The sequence below is a fragment of the Cervus canadensis genome, chromosome 12 (genome assembly GCF_019320065.1).
Source record: "Cervus canadensis isolate Bull #8, Minnesota chromosome 12, ASM1932006v1, whole genome shotgun sequence".
In the NCBI taxonomy this organism is placed as follows: Eukaryota; Metazoa; Chordata; class Mammalia; order Artiodactyla; family Cervidae; genus Cervus; species Cervus canadensis.
In genome coordinates, this window is record NC_057397.1 from 56,068,442 (window position 1) to 56,085,788 (window position 17,347).

The 17,347-nt window shown below is 37.6% G+C and overlaps 2 protein-coding genes across 3 annotated transcripts in view; both read right to left on the reverse strand.

Moving 5' to 3' along the window:
- The window catches only part of ZFPM2 (zinc finger protein, FOG family member 2), a 503,208-nt gene that overhangs the window by 441,475 nt on the left and 44,386 nt on the right, over positions 1 to 17,347 (reverse strand). The window lies entirely within an intron of this gene.
- LOC122451238 (nucleoporin p54-like) lies at positions 9,700 to 11,992 on the reverse strand. The gene has a single exon (XM_043483904.1). The coding sequence runs from the start codon at positions 11,943 to 11,945 to the stop codon at positions 10,416 to 10,418; it is 1,530 nt and encodes a 509-aa protein (XP_043339839.1). The 5' UTR covers positions 11,946 to 11,992; the 3' UTR covers positions 9,700 to 10,415.

Sequence of the window (17,347 nt, forward strand, 5' to 3'; positions counted from 1 at the left end):
TAGATTTGTGCAGTTTAACTTTCAACTCTAAATGCAAGATGCTCCCACCTAATATCCCAGACTGAGAAATACTTTAAATAAAAATGTATTATATTGACATATAATATGCACTGTGGTAATAATTTTGAATCCTGGTTTTCTTTTTTTATACCCACCTAGCAGTTATCTTTCCCTAGTTTACTACATTTGCAAATGTTGTAAACACACCTTTTATGCACTAGTCCAAGAGTAACAAAGATACAGTAAATACTCTTCAAGGTTTTCAAACCATGGGTTTAAGACACTGGGGGCTGGGGTGAGGGGGTGTAGTGGGCATGCACAGTGTAAAATGTATCTAAGAATTTATGTGAAAGTTATCTAGATACAGATTCATCCATTCACTCATTTTTCTATTCAACAGATGTCTCTGGCGTACCTATTATGTATCAGGTACTATTTTTAGGACTCTTTTAGGACTGACAAAGTCCTTCTTTCCTTGAGATTATATTCTAGCAAGAGGTGAAATTGAGAAGAGTCAAAAACCAAGCAACAAATGAATAAATATAAACAAAAAATGAAATCATAGTGATAAACAATAGTTATAGGTGCTAGGAGGATAATCAAAATAAAATAGTGGGCAAATGTGGTAGGGTGTCTATTGATTTGGGAAGTCAGGGAAGCCCTCTTTGAAGGGGGTGACATTTCAGATGGGATCTTAATGAGAGGAAGGAACAACCATACAGTGATCCGAGGGAAGAATGTTCAAGGCACAGAGAATAGCCCTACCACGAGAATGAATGTGGCATGTTGGAGAAACAGCAGTACTGCTGAAGTAGAAATGAGAATACAGTGGCTCAAGAAGAGAATAGGCAGGTAGAGCAGGCAATCCCAGGGACAAGAATGCAGAATTAATTCTAAGTACAATAAGAAACAACTGGCAAATTTTAAGCAGATAAATGATATCATATGAATTACATTTTAAAAGATTTCTCTGGCGATTGTACACAGAATGAATTTTAAGGAACTAAAAATGAAATACAGAGAGGTCCTATTAGGTAGCAATAATCCATGCAAGAAAGGATGATGACGTGGACTAAGGTGGAGAGAAATGGATGCACTCAGAAAATATTTTAGGGGCAGTGTTGACAGAACTTATTATGGGTCGAATATGAAAGAATGTGAAAATGGGAACAATGAATGCTAAATAATAAATGAGAACCCTTCATATACAAACGGTATTTAAAGCTATAGGACTAAAAGGTCATCACCTGGAAAGAAAACATAGCCTTAAAAAGAAGATGGTACAATGGAGAGGCTTTGCAAAGTCCAATACTTAGATACTGAACAGAAGAGAAATCAATCAAGGAAAGTGAAAAGGAGAAGCCAAATCACATTAGGTTCTTAGGGAAGTATGATGTCACCAAAGTCAAGAGAAAATACAGTGCTTCAAGATGGAGGCAGCAGCCCATGTTGTTGAATAATGCTAAGAGTTAAGAGAAGACGTGAAGATTGGATTGGAGTCCATTAAACTCATTGGTATAATCTGAACAGAAGGGAGCCGAATGCTGAGGAAATGGATCCTAACTGGGATGGAGTGAAGTGGCAAAAAGGAGATGCAAGAATGGAAATAAAATTACAGACAACAAATTCAAGACTTTTGCTGTGAATAGGGTACAGAGCGGAGAAGCAATGGCAACCCGTTCCAGTACTCTTGCCTGGAAAATCCCATGGACAGGGGAGCCTGGTAGGCTGCAGTCTGTGGGGTCGCGAAGAGTCAGACACGACTGAGCGACTTCACTTTCAGTTTTCACTTTCCTGCATTGGAGAAGGAAATGGCAACCCACTCCAGTGTTCCTTCCTGGAGAATCCCAGGGATGGCGGAGTCTGGTGAGCTTCCGTCTATGGGGTGGCACAGAGTCAGACACAACTGAAGTGACTTAGCAGCAGCAGCAGCAGGGTACAGAGAATCGGAGTGGTATTTGGAGTCAAGGAAGGATTTTGTGATAGATGATGATGATACTTATTTTTATTCATACTGGAATTACTTTTTATCTACAGAAAACTGCTGCACAGAAAAGAACAGAAAAACTACAGGATCAAAGTCTTGGACAAGATGGAGTAGACTCCAGAACGGGATAGAATGGCTGACCTCAAATGGTACCTGGGCCTGTGATTATGGGCCAGTTTTCATCAGGTTTGTACTTTTGTGCACATAAAAGAGATGTGTAAGCTATAATAAGGAATATTTAAACTTATAATATTTAATCAGCATATCTGCTTAATTGGCAGTCTTATCTACCAATTTACAAACTTCAACCTTTACTATCAAACAAATCTGCTTGGCTATATTATAGGACACTGATTCTGCTATATATACCAGTGAGCAGAATCACTGGTTATTTCAAGGTCACATGGAGAAGGGTGATGCTTTCTGTGGCTTCTTCTTTGTCTCAGCACTGGAGAGACCAGAGGATGTACCTACAATAGCCCCCACTCCCTTTGGCCTCTTCCTTTTTCTATCTTTTCTTTTCCTGATGAAACCCTTGCCTGCAGGTAGGAGGCTCCAGGCTACTCTTTGCTCCCCTTCACTCTTCTCTTCTCTTGCCAACACTCACCTTATAGAACTTATATGAGGAATCTAAAAAGAGAGAATAAAGGGTACAGACTGGTTTCAAATTGAGAAAGGAGTATGTCAAGCCTGTATATTGTCACCTTGTTTATTTAACTTATATGCAGAGTACATCATGAGAAATGCTGGGATGGATGAAGCTGGAATCAAGATTGCAGGCAGAAATACCAATAACCTTAGATATGCAGATAACACCACCCTTATGGCAGAAAGCAAAGAGGAACTAGAGAGACTCTTGATGAAAGTGAAAGAGGAGAGTGAAAAAGCTGGCTTAAAACTCAACATTCAGAAAACAAAGATCATGGCATCCAGTCCCATCACTTCATGGCAAATAAATGAAGAAACAAAGGAAACAGCAACAGATTTAATTTTCTTGGGCTCCAAAATCATTGCAGATATTGAAATTAAAATTTCAGACTACAGTCATGAAATTAAAAGACACTTGCTCCTTGGAAGCAAAGCTATGACCAACCTAGACAACATATTAAAAAGCAGAGACACTACTTTACCAACAAAGGTCCATCTAGCCAAAGCTATGGTTTTTCCAGTAGTCATGTATGGATGTGAGAGTGAGACCATAAAGAAAGCTGTGCACTGAAGAATTGATGCTTTTGAACTGGGGTGTTGGAGAAGACTCTTGAGAGTCCCTTGGACTGCAAGGAGATCCAACCAGTCCATCCTAAAGGAGATCAGTCCTGAATATTAACTGGAAGGACTGATGCTGAAGCTGAAACTCCAATACTTTGGCCCCCTGATGCAAAGAGCGGACGCATTCAAAAAGACCCTGATGCTGGGAAAGATCGAAGGCAGGAGGAGAAGGGGACGACAGAGGATGAGATGGTTGGATGGCATCACCGATTCAATGGATATGAGTTTGAGCAAGCTCTGGGAGTTGGTGATGGACAGGACGACCTGGCGTGCTGCAGTCCATGGGGTCACAAAGAGTCAGACACAACTGAGTGACTGAATTGAACTAAACAGATGAACTTATCTACAAAACAGAAAGTTACAGATGTAGAAAACAAGCTTATGCTAACTGAGGATGAGGCGGCAGGGAGGATAAATTGGAAGATTGGGTTTGACATATACATACTATATATAAATATATATATATATATAATATGCATAAATTCATATAAATAATCTATATAAATGAATAAATATATAAAATCTATATACATAACATACATATACATATATATATTAAAGTTAACTAATAAGGACTACTGTATAACACAAGGAGCTCTACTCAATACTCTAATGGTCCATATAGGAAAAGAATCTGAAAAAAAGTGGATATATGTGTATATATATAAATATATATATAATTGATTCACTCTGCTATACACCTAGAACTAATACAACATTGTATATCAAAATGGGTCACATTTTCCTATCCAGGTTGCCATGGAATGAATGGAGAAAAATCCAGGTATTTTAGATCCTTTGGACAAATAGTTAATAATGATGATAAAATATTGTGGCATCTCAAAACTGATTGCTGGGAAAAAAAAACCTCATTGCTACAAAATAATAACAAAAATATCATGGGACATTTTATCTGAACACTTAATCAAAGTCAAGTTACACCACACACACCAGGAACAAAATCACAAAAGATTATAGCCTGGGTTCTGGCAAAAAGTCTCTGGATAGTAGTTGAGGAACAGAATCCTCATTCTATGTAAGAAAGTGAGAAATTCTAAAGTAAATAAGATGGTGACTATTCCCATAAACTTGAATTGCTCTATTGGAAGGATTGATGCTAAAGCTGAAACTAATACTTTGGCCACCTGATGCGAAGAACTAACTCATTGGAAAAGACCCTGATGCTGGGAAGGATTGAAGGTGGGAGGAGAAGGGGACAACAGAGGATGAGATGGTTGGATGGCATCACCAACACGATGGACATGAGTTTGAGTAGGCTCCAGAAGTTGGTGATGGACAGGGAAGCCTGCCATGCTGTAGTGCACAGGGTCACAAAGAGTCTGACTGAGTGACTGAACTGAACTGATAAGAAATAACATTGGCAATCCAGGATGTGATTCTGGACTCTAATTCAATCATTAGCTAGTTACCACTCTGAGAGGTTTCCCATTTCATGCCAGTGCTTCGTGGACTGTATTCCTGTGTCTATCCACCTGACTAAACCTATTAAGTCTCCCCACGACATCATCATCTTACTCTTTCATTAAAAAAAATCCTAGTTTAAAACTCATACTTAAGTAACTTGATAAAATGTCCCTGAGGCTGCTTAATAAAACTATTGATATGTATCTTAATTCATAAAAACTTTATTTAGCAAGAAGTGTTTTCATGAATAATTTTATAAATAAATCACATTATACCATTTTCTCTATGAGAAAGTCTCACTAAGACTAGATCATTGTGTGTGTGGATTTCTTGAGAGTTGGGGCCATGTCATATTCTGATCTGATTTCCTCTAGGCTCTGCACAAACACAACTATTTGTTATTTAATTGCAAGAGATTACATGTATCATATGAACTGAAAGCCCCAACAAAATTGACACCCCATATTTAAGAGTTTCATTTATACTAAAGTTTGCCAACCCAGCATCTGAACAAACTTCAGTTTTTTTGGTGTTTTTTTTTTTTTTTAAGCACAATCTCTAGTTCATTCCTTCTTTTATCCTGACTCTTTCTGCCCTTCCAGCCCAGGTGCTGGCTATTGAAGTGATTAGATCAAAGACGACCTTTTTGTGTGAAGACAGGGGTAAAGAAAATGCTTAAAAGTCTCTGCCTTTTGTATGTCATCAGTTAAGAGCTTTCCTTTCCCATCTGATAAAGGGACAATGTTCTCCTGTATCATTTTCATAGGTTTACTGTATTTAAAAGAAAAAACATATATAGCTCTCATTTTTCTTTGTTCTTTATCTCATTTGTTTTGTTTTCTTGTAGTTGTTGCTTTTCTCTGACTGGAACACATAGACACTAACTTCTAGGATTTTTTTTTGGGGGGGGGGTCAAATAACCAACCTTCTGTTTTTGTAACATTCTTTATTTGTATTCTTAAAGCACTATATTCATCCACATGAGACTTGTTTTTCTCTGCCTTACTAGTATGTAATAATAATTATGGGGCCACTGCCCTGTGAAATCCAGACTACTCTTTGTCGATCCCTTTAAGAGATGTTTTGAGATCGAAGGGAAAAAAAGTCTTGGTCTTAAAATGGAGGTTTAGGAATACAGAGAATTGAAAATAAAATTGAAGTAAAGTAATAATAAATGGACTTAGACTTCAACGTCAGCAAAAAAAAAAAATCAAAATAATTTCTAAGGGTTCTTGTTGAGAAAGAATCTTATGAAAATATAAATGAATATTTATATGAATGAATGATTGACTTGAGGAAGTAAAAATGGAACTATAGATTCTTTTGACTCTTTGACGATCTTTTGCTTTCATCTTGAGCAAATTAGAAAAAGACCCACACAGAGCATATAGTGCAAAAAGACCAAGACAGTTTGCCAACAAGGGGTGGACTGGCTAACAGGAACAGTGATGGACTTCCTTCTTCCCAAAGGTTTAAAGATAAGGAATGCAAGCTCTAAAACCACATTGGTCAGAGCACACAGTGGCCTTGTGTACATGAAGTGGCAGGTGATCTATGGATTTTGAATATTATTCATACCTAGAATATTTTTCTCCTGTTTTCTCTATATTGTCTTCTTCATTTATACAATATTTTAAATTACACTCTATTCTGATCATCATCAACCTTTCGTTCCTTCCAATTACATCTTAATATGTCACATTCCTAATGGATAAAATTTAGAAGAGCTTTCTTCTCCTGCTTAAGTTCCCTTATTTCTGCATCACAGTATTATCTCTAACACAGCTAACCTCATGCAAAGAGCTGACTCATTGGGAAAGACCCTGATGCTGGGAGGGATTGGGGGCAGGAGGAGAAGGGGACAACAGAGGATGAGATGGCTGGATAGCATCACCGACTCAATGGACGTGAGTTTGAGTAAACTCCGGGAGTTGGTGATGGACAGGGAGGCCTGGTGTGCTGTGATTCATGGGGTCGCAAAGAGTCGGACACGACTGAGCGACTGAACTGAACTGAACATAGCTTAAGAATATGTTTGATAATTTACAAAGTTCGCTATACTTCAAGAAAACGTTTGAGAGCAGCTTTCTGTCACTATTAGGCATATATAAGTACAGATATATTTAAAATCAATCTTAGGACACTACAGTGAACATTCTATTCTAATGTCTGCATCACGGTTATTCTGACTTTTGGATCCTTTTGTATGTCACACCGTTAACTACCTAGAAAGCTCGGTACACAGTCACTACTCCTATAACTACTTCCACTACTACCGCCACCACTGCTATTATATTTATCTGTCAGAACTATCTATCTCTTTCTAATTTTTATGTGGTATATTTTATTTTATTTTTTTTTTAATTTTTTTATTAGTTGGAGGCTAATTACTTCACAACATTTCAGTGGGTTTTGTCATACATTGATATGAATCAGCCATAGATTTACACTATATTTATGTGGTATATTTTAAATTTTCAAAAGTTACAATGTTGACACAGTAAAACATGCATATACCTTTCACCTAGAATTATAAACTGCTATCGCTTTGCTACATTTACATTATGTGTCTTTCCAGGTAATAATAATATCACTGTTTTCATTTTACTGAAACAACTGAAAGTAAGTTGTAAGTATTATGGCCCTTTATTCTAAGCATTCAGTATGTACGATCTAAAAACAAAGATATCCTCATGCAGTGATAACTGTTGTCCTCCAGTAGCCCAGTCATGTCCGACTCTTTGCGACCCCATGGACTGCCGCCTGCTAGGCCTCCTTGTCCCTCATCATCTCCTGGAGTTTGCCCAAGTTCATGTTCATTGCATCTTTGATGCCATCCAGCCAGCTCCTTCTCTGATGCCCTCTCTCCTTCTGCTCTCCGTCTTTCCCAGCATGAGAGACTTTCCCGATGAGTTGTCTGTTTGCATCAGATGACCAAAATACTGGAGCTTCAGCTTAAGCATCAGTCCTTCCGGTGAATATTCAGGGTGATTCTCCCTTAAGATTGGTTTGACCTCCTTGCTTTCCAAGGGACTTTCAGTGTCTTCTCCAGCATTACAGTTCGAAGGCATCAATTCTTTGGCATTCTGCCTTCTTTATGGTACAGCTCTCCCAACTGTACATGACCACTGAGAAGACCATAGCCTTGCCTCTATGGACCTTTGTCATCAGAGTAATATCTCTGCTCTTCAACACACTGTCTAGGTTCATCGCTTTCCTGCCAAGAAGCAACCATCATCTGATTTCACAGCTGCAGTCACCATCTGCTGTGATTCTGGAGCCCAAGAAGAGGAAATTTGTCACTACTTCCACCTTTTCCCCTTCTATTTGCCATATAGTAATGGGGCCAGATGCCATGATCTTAGTTCCTTTAATATTTAGTCTTAAGCTGGCTCTTTTACTCTCCTCCTTCATCCTCACCAAGAGGCTCTTTAGTTCCTCTTCACTTTCTGCCATTAGAGTGGTATCATCCACATATCTGAGGTCATTGATGTTTCTCACACCTATCTCGATTCCAGCTTGCAATTCATTCAGTCTGGCATTTCTCATGATGTGCTTAGCGTACAGGTTAAAATATAAGTGGTAGTTCAGTTCAGTTCAGTTCAGTCACTCAGTCGTGTCCGACTCTTTGCGACCCCATGAATCACAGCATGCCAGGCCTCCCTGTCCATCACCAACTCCTGGAGTTTACTCAAACTCATGTCCATTGAGTCAGTGATGCCATCCAGCCATCTCATCCTCTGTCGTCCCCTTCTCCTCCTGCCCCCAATCCCTCCCAGCATCAGGGTCTTTTCCAATGAGTCATAGTACATTTCACTAATTAAGGATAATTAATGTTGATAGACACAATATGTAATGTACAGTCCAGTATCATTTTCTATTCTTACATAAGACATTATCACAGCACAGGTAAATAATCTATAGGTTAATACCTCTAGCCAGAACCCAATAATTTAACACTCCTGCTTATTTACAAATTTCCTAATTTGAATTTGTGTAACCATCTGAGGGGTCTAAATCTTGGTTTGTTTCCCCCTTCATGATCTTGGATTATGACCTTCCTAAAATCCCTTTCAGTTCTTGGGTGTGAGCTGTATAATTATCTCCATCCTTCATTACTTCCAGAAAAGCACATTACAAGCCAGGAAAACTAAGTATGCACATCTGTATCATTCAGCCATCTATATATGTCCACTATCAGACTGCACCAATCCTTAAAAAATTGAGCACTTTGGGACTTACATGATAGAGAGAATACTGCTTGATTTCCTATCTCCTTTTCCTTGTTCTAAGTCTTATTTGACTAGCTCCATATTGTTAGCAAAATTACCATGTGTGGACATGGACTCACACACACACATACAAGCATACACACAGAAAAGAAATAGTATTAAATAGAGGTGTAATGTTTCTGGAATTTCAGAAATCTCTACTTAATATCTTGAATTCCCAGGGTTCATAACTTACAAATGTTTAATTAACATCACAGTGTCAGTAGTACTGAACATATTAAAGGCCCACAAGTACAGAGTTAGGACATTCTCAAGAATCCATCATAAAGATCTATCAAGACAATTACTATTGTGTGTACACATAATGCAATACATGTAATGAAGAGCCTTAGCTCTGGTGTTAGACAACTTGGGCTCAAATCTGAGTTCAGTAAGACCACCAGCTATGTGACATTGAGTAAATAACTTTACCTTTCTCTGCCTTAGTTTTCTCATCTATAAACTAGGGATCATACTCTATGGGTTAAAACAACTCACATAAAAACTCTGCAACATGCCTGGCACAAAGCAAATCTTCAAAAAGTGTTACGATCAAGAGTGAATATGGTGGACTCGCTCTTGGCTTAGTTTTATTAATTTCACCAACTACTGCCTGCTGAAGACCTTCCTGCTGAAATAGCTCCTTTGTTTTTTTTTTTTTTTATATTTCCACAGAGCTATGTTGTATTTGTTTTATATAACACAAATCATTAAGATGGAGTCCTTGTACTTTATTTTTTTTTTATATAAAAAGTAATTATAATCAAGAATTTATTTATGTTTTCATATTTTTTAGAAATAAAGAGGTTTAAAAAACAAAAAAAGGTGCAAAAATGATAAAATGTAATTCTTCCGTTATATCCTAATTGCTTACGTGTGTTCTGTAAATTCCAAATAAGTAAAATAATATAAAAATATATATTCAAATCTTTATAGAATGAAAAGAAAACCACATTGATCATTAAATACTCTTGGATTTTCTTTACTCCTCCCACAGATGAATTCACAAATATAAAAACTGACATTTACATTCTGAAGTACAAATCTCCAGCAGCCAAGTAATTATACAGTTTATTTTGTTATGTGCAAAGTAGACATTTCATATTTACTTGCTATGGAAAGCAGAGTACAGGCTCAATGGAGAATAATCATTAAACACTGATTATTTTTAAGAACAATGCTGTTGTAAAAATGTACAATAGTAAATATTTTTGGTAATTATGTATTTCTCTTTTAAAGTAATTACAGCTTTTAGATATAAATCTTTCAAAGACTCTCTGAAGAGCAGTGAAGTGACTGTTATTTCAGATTTGATAATTTTCAGTAACCTTCTCAAAAACCAAGTCAGGAGAGAGGATTGTTTTTTTATGCCTCCATGTGGTCAGTTTCATTTTTAAAGAAGGCCTGACGTAACAGGAAGATGTATTTCACAAACCTTTATTTTAACACAAGTTTGTGAGCTGTCAACTGAAGACACCACCTCTGATGTGGATGGTTTCATTCAATCCGTGTTCTACCAACTTGATATCTTCTAAGTCATCTTTTATGATGCTAATCAAGTGGCTAAGGCCTTCCTGTTGTTGTTTCAAATGCTGCTTGATTTCTCGTAACAGATCGGCGTCTATGTAATATCTTTCTTCAGATTTGACTGCTCCAAAGTGATTCTGCATCCTGATTTGGGACATCAGTTCATTTAGTCGGCCCTTAAACTGAGTAGGGGCATTTAGTTCACCCTGAATTGTATCTAGCTGAACTCGCAACTGCTCTTCATCAGCTTGGATGGCATACCCACTCTTCCTCTGAATTTCCTGTTTGATTAGGACCTGTAAAGTTCTGTGGGAAAGGTCCATAAGTTTCCTCTTGTATTGTGCAATTTTGGCCATGGTTGTAGTTTGATTCTTCTGTAATTCACCAATATATTCAGATATTATATCTAATCTGGTCTGAGGCTGCTTAGTCATCTGGTCCTGAGCCTTCAGTCTTCGAAGCAGCTCTTTGAAACCCACCATTGGCACAGGAATTAACTTTTCAGAATCAGGGTTATCCACCTTGGCTTGTTCCCAGATAATAGGATCAACACCAGCAGGAGGATTCTGCAAAAGCTGTTTGATCTGTGCGGGAGAGAGCTCTGTCCTAGTCATAGAAAGGGTTACACCAAGTTGCTGTAATTGTGTTTTAATATTGGTTTGTTCAAAATGGGCATATAGTGTTGTAGCTGGAACTCTTCTTGAAGTACCATTTGGAGAACGCTCAACAACGTAAATGACAACTTCTGTCTGATCATCTGGCAATGTTTTAATACCCTCTACATTTACAGTAAGGGTCTGGTTTCCTCCCAAAACTTTATGCAATGATTCTACCAATTGCTGCTGCTGGCTTCGAATATCTGTTTCTTTTTTGTTGAAAACTAAAACCACTAGCCCATCTTCATCTTTATTATTGGGCATGCAACTATAACCTACAGCCTTAAACCGGCAAAAGGGATTTTCTAGTGTGAATTCCACGGGTGGAATGTTATTGTTGAAATATCCTTTTCCTGTTCCCCAAAAGGCTTGTAGTTGATTCCATTTTGCCAAAATAGCATCTCTCTCATCTCCCAGTAGTGTTGGAGCAGAAAGGGCACTTGCAGTATTTATCAGCTGGTTGGACTGGGCAGGAGCGTGTGTAGGCTGACTGAAGAGACCACCTAACGTCGTCTGTTGCTGCTGCTGCTGCTGCGTATTAAATCCTCCAAATCCAAGTCCGGTCCCCAGACCAGTACCTAAGCCAGTACTAGTTCCAGTTGTCGTGCCAAAACCAGTCCCAAATCCAAAACCTTTGTTCTGAGTACTGCCAAAGAATCCAGTAGTGCCTGTGTTAGCTGGAGTAGAAAAGCTGAATGCAGAACCCGCTGTGGTAGACGTTGTCCCAAATCCTCCAAACCCACCCGCGGGAGCCGCGGTGGCTGCAGCGGTACCTGAAGTGCCAGACGGAGTACCAAAGTTGAAGGCCATGTCGCGGGAGCAAGGGACCAAGGTGCTGCTCCCGCGACACTCGGTGCACTCCCGAGTCCTTGTACTTTAGATGTAATACCTAAAAAATCATGCACAAGGGTCATGTAGCCCAACCTCCCACTCAGTGTTTTTCCCTTTATAATATCTTTGAAGGATGATTAAACACTGCTTAAACTCTTCCAAGACAGAAATTCATCAAGTCACAATTTGGAAGCAAAAAGAATTATTAGACAATCCATCCATATTCTTAACTGGAATTTACCTCTCTATAAAAATGTTTATCCACCAGAAAGAACTAGTATTTCATTCATTAAGTACTTATGTGTCATCAAATTTACATGCACTTTCCCTAGTTATCCTCTTAAGCTGTTGTTTAACATCCGTAAACAAGTTCTTTAACTACCCCCATTATGCTGTGCTAGTTTTGCACTTGATTTACTTTGCACTGTCATTTCAGTGAGTTGTTTTTCAGTAGTTTCGCACTGCTTCATCTGAAAGATGGACCAAGACTTTGAATCATTATCTAGATTTCCTTTCACAGCTACCACAGAATTTAACATATTACTCTAAATTATTTCTCCAAAATTTTCAACATAATTGAATAAAACTCCCAAAGCAAACATTCACTATTACAATCATAAATGCACATACACATGCTATCATAAATGCATAGTTATTATTTTAATGTCTACTCATGCCTTTCAATGAAACTTTCTAGCATAATCCTGTCACATCACTCTCACTCTCCCCTTAGCCACATACTGAGGTTGTTTAGACAAACTATATAGTACAAGTCTTTTCCAGAAAAAAAAAAAAAAAAATTATTGGCCTATTAGATAGAAATGTTACAAATTGTCTATCCAAAGCATAAATCATAAACTTGACCCCTTTTTAAGCTTTCTATTAGGACTGAAATAATTGATACTGACAGAACAAAGAAAAGATTCTCACAACCATAAAAATCACTTTGCTGCTACCAATATAACTGAATCCTACCTCTAATGGATTATGTGGCCAGGCCAGCCTCATAATAACATCTAGTAACTAACGCTGTCCATACGCTGGTGTTCAATGGCCAAAGACCCCATTTAATTAAGAAGATGGATTTATATGTGCTAATAATTCAGGTTAAAGCTCTGAAACCATAATATTACTCAAGCTAAAGAAAAAAAATCTTTTTTATTTAATAGGCCACCACTTCTTTTCTTGCTGAGTAGAATCTCCCATTTCTGAAAGATACCTGATCAAAAGTATTCTTAGAATATCAGTTATGTTTTAAGTATATGAAAGCATAATATTATTTAGCACATGTTTATATAATTCATGTCAGGATAATTGTCTTCAATTTTAAAACAGATTCTCTTTACAAAGAGGGATTATTAATCTTGTGAAAACCTGATGTTGAGATAAATCTACTTATCAGACACAGACATGGAAAAACATAGCCAGTTTAACTTAGGAGCAAAGTTATCTAGAAATAACTTAATGGGCCCCACCATGTGTGGTTTTTATATATTTCATTATTTGCTCTAGTCATAAATCATGACATGTATACCCCTGGCTAAAACATCTTCTGGGAATAAAGCTCCTTCATTACAAAGTTAATGTTGAAAAGCACTTTGTAAATCAAATGAAACAGAAACACTGAGACTCAGACATGAACTTCAAAAAGTTCCTAGGTCAAAGCTACACATTGCCTCAGGCTGAACAAAGATAACAGAAGTGACCAGCCCTAGACCATGCTGAGATGTATTTTTGTCAGGCAGCTATTATACACCAGGCACTTTCACAGTGAGCCAGACACTCATGTCCAGTTTCCTTTCACTGTGGTGATCACTCTTCACTTTGAGGGCCCCTGGGATCCCCAGCTCTCTTTATCTTTGCATAGCTATATCCTATCAGAGCATAAGAAGATCTGCCTTCAGTTATTTACATCCTCTTGTCTGACCTACTAATGATACTTAAATTAGACATACTGAAATTGGATGTGGCATCTTCATCTGCTATGTGCATTCTAAGGTTTTCATCTGTCTTGATGGAATCAATATTTGGCCCATCCAGCTGAGGCTAAAGGAAGCCCACTGCCAGAATTGTGGGCAATGAGAGTTGCCTGCTGCCGACTCTTCCTCCAGAGTCCAGAGCTGCGAACCAAGCTTCCCCAGTGCACTTTGTCTTTTCCAGAAATGTTTCCTCCTTTCACCAGAGCTCAACTCAAGCCTAACCTCCACTTATTCTCATTTCAGCCAAACCTACTCTTCTCTTTACCACCTTGAAATTTACCCACAGTAGTTATAAAAACTAGAAAAAGAGAAAGAGGAGTTATGCATTCCACATGCCTCTAGATAGGGCAAAATACAGTTATTTTAATAATGGAAATTGAGAGAAAGGAATTGGGAAGGAAAAAAGAGCTACCATATTCTTTACTGAGTATGCAGTTTCATAATGAAATAACTCTGGAATAAAATAAAGAAAAAAATAGTACTTTTCCCATTTGCTTTGTATAAATATCCAGTACTTAATAGTCAGCATGAATATTTCAGTTTAATTTTTCAATTCCCATAATGCCTACATTATTCTGATCAGGCTCAAAGTGATGAGTATATGACCACAAGGCCTTAAATTAATTTAGATATCATTAATAGTAAGTACTAGTAACCACAGCAACTACCTCTCATCTCCTTAAAAATTCTCCTTATATATGTCTATCTGACTTTCCTAATTTATAGAAATTTAATATAGAAATAGTCTCAGTATGATACATCTATGCAACTTATCTTCCATGTAGAGATTTAGTATCTCTTCATAATAATTCTTTAATAAAGAATTAATGGTGCTTATGAAAACTAACAAATGCTTACATTAAAAAAAAAAAGTCTCTCCAATGAGTCTAGTAAGTATCTAGAAATCTTTAGTCCTAGATCTCTAACTGCCTAATAAGAAAACCATCCTCGATTAGGGATGGGAACTCTGAGAGGGAATTCAATATTGCAGAGCATGCCTAAGGATTGAATTTTATAACATGCCATAACCTCCATAATAAAAGGCAACTGAAATCAATTCAGTGTTTTCACAAGTCAGTATGTCATTCTGCAGAGTTACCATGATCATCTGTTTTGAGATATTCCAGTATCATTTACCCAACAAACAAAACACTTGGTTTTAAACCTGTGTTAGTCACTCAAGCATGTGCAACTCTTTGCAACCCCATGGACTATAGCCAGCCAAGCTCCCCTGTCCATGGGATTCTCCAGGCAAGAATAGTGGAGTGGGTTGCCATTACCTTCTCCAGGAATCTTCCCAACCTAGGAATTGAACTCGGGTCTCCTGCATTGTAGACAGATTATCATTTGAGCTACCAGGGAGGTGCCCAGGAGTAAGTTAACAAAACAACAAATTTCTAAAGATGCATACATGCATGCTCAGTCATCTCCAACTCTTTGCAACCCCATAAGCTGTAGCCCACCAGGCTCCTCTGGCCATGGAATTTTCCAGGCAAGAATACTGGAGGGGGTTGCCATGTCATACCTTCAGGGAATCTTTCTGAGCCAGGGAATGAACCCCACATGTCCTGCATCTTCTGCACTGGCAAGACGATTCTCTACCACTGAGCAACCTTGGGAAGCTCTTTATAAAGATGGGGCCCGTCTTATACCTAGGCTTTAACAGAGGCTGAAATGATCGTTGGTGTATTAGAACCACCAATAATTACAAAAAACAAAAACAAAAACAAAAAAAACCTCAGGATTCTGAACATCATGGAAAACTAAATGGAAGGAAGATTTAAATTAAGTTGTTCCCTCGAAAAGCACCTACATGTACAGATTCCCAGATGAAACTGAGGCATCTCCAACTTGCTCGACAGAGATGCCAAAAGCCACGCAGCAGAGTAAGGGGTTTGAGGCTGAGCTCATCAGTCTTTCTCCTCAGGAGGCCATGTTGAATGCACTAAAAAAGAAATCATTTTTCTCCTCCTTTAAGCCGTATGATTTGATTTGGAGACTTCCCCCACTACATTTTGTTAAATAAACAAAAAATATGAAACTAACTTATTGGTCTTACTGAATGAATATCTGAAAATGATTTTTATGGCAAAGAGAATCCTTCTTAATCCCAAATTACACTACCTATATTTGCTACCTCTACAAATTAGTTAATCACCAACTTTAAACTCTGAAATTAAATATCTGGTCATGGAATTTGCTCCATTTGTTATATGGGTGCTACTCTAAGAAAAGTTCATCATCTACTGGAAGGAGTTTTAACTGGTTCTAGTTTTAACATGTTCTAAGCAGTCTAAGTCTGGTCCTCAGATCTGAAACTCTGCTTCTTATATTGTCATTCCAAAATTCAAATGAGATTTTTTAATATTAGACTTGCAAATTGCAAGGTCAATGATCTCCTATTTATCTATCACTGAATCTAAAATTATTATATATTAGCCTTGTCCCATGAGTTCACCAAAGCTAACACTGAAAGTATTCCCAATGCCCTGATACCTAACAAACTGGAAGGGATAGGCCAGAGCCTTCCTCATACCAGTGCTCATAAAATAGGCTGGGCTCATCTGGAGGAATCTTAAAAATGTTTGGAAAACAGAGCAAGTTGAGATACGAGCGCCCAGGCCAGAAAAGTTTAATGGCGACAGTGAAAAGAAGGAAGAGTGAACCAAAGAATAAAAAGGGAAAAACTAAACAGGAGTATAGTAGGACAGCAACCATCAGAGACCTAGAAGTTCAAAGAGCATGGATGTGAAACATCAGAAATTCAGAGTTAAAAGCCAGTTTCTAAGGATATACTGTACATTAAGTGGATTGCCCAGCTGGAGATAGTTGCTGTTTATGTGTCATGAAAGAATTTCTTCTTTATAATTTAGAGATCTGAAGATTTATAAGAGCTCTCCCATTTGCTTTGGCAAACAGAACACATCTTTGTCAACCCTGTAAATTCAAGTATTCATCTCTTTCATACTCTCACATCATGGACATACATGTAGTTTTATCAAAACAGACACAATCACTATATTACAATTATATGTATTACAATTATATATAAGTATGGAAGTTAAAATTTCAGGCAGTTTAGTCACAATGAAATAGGATTTCTCAATCTCTTTAACAGACTCTTGACACATGAGTTAAATCTAAGATCTTTACTAATTTGTACTCAGGATGAGTACATATTAAAATTTACTCAAACCTCTCTTTTCCCTGAACTTTTCTTCCTGATGGTGATTTAAATAAAAAGTTTCACAATTAATTTTCAGAATATAAATGTCTCACTCTTACTTGCCATGAATCATTTTTAATTGCCCTATTTCTTGACCTAGTGATTATTGCTTGTCTGAATTACATTAGTTTTCCCCACCCTCCAAAAACCAATCTAGATAATGTCATAACATTATA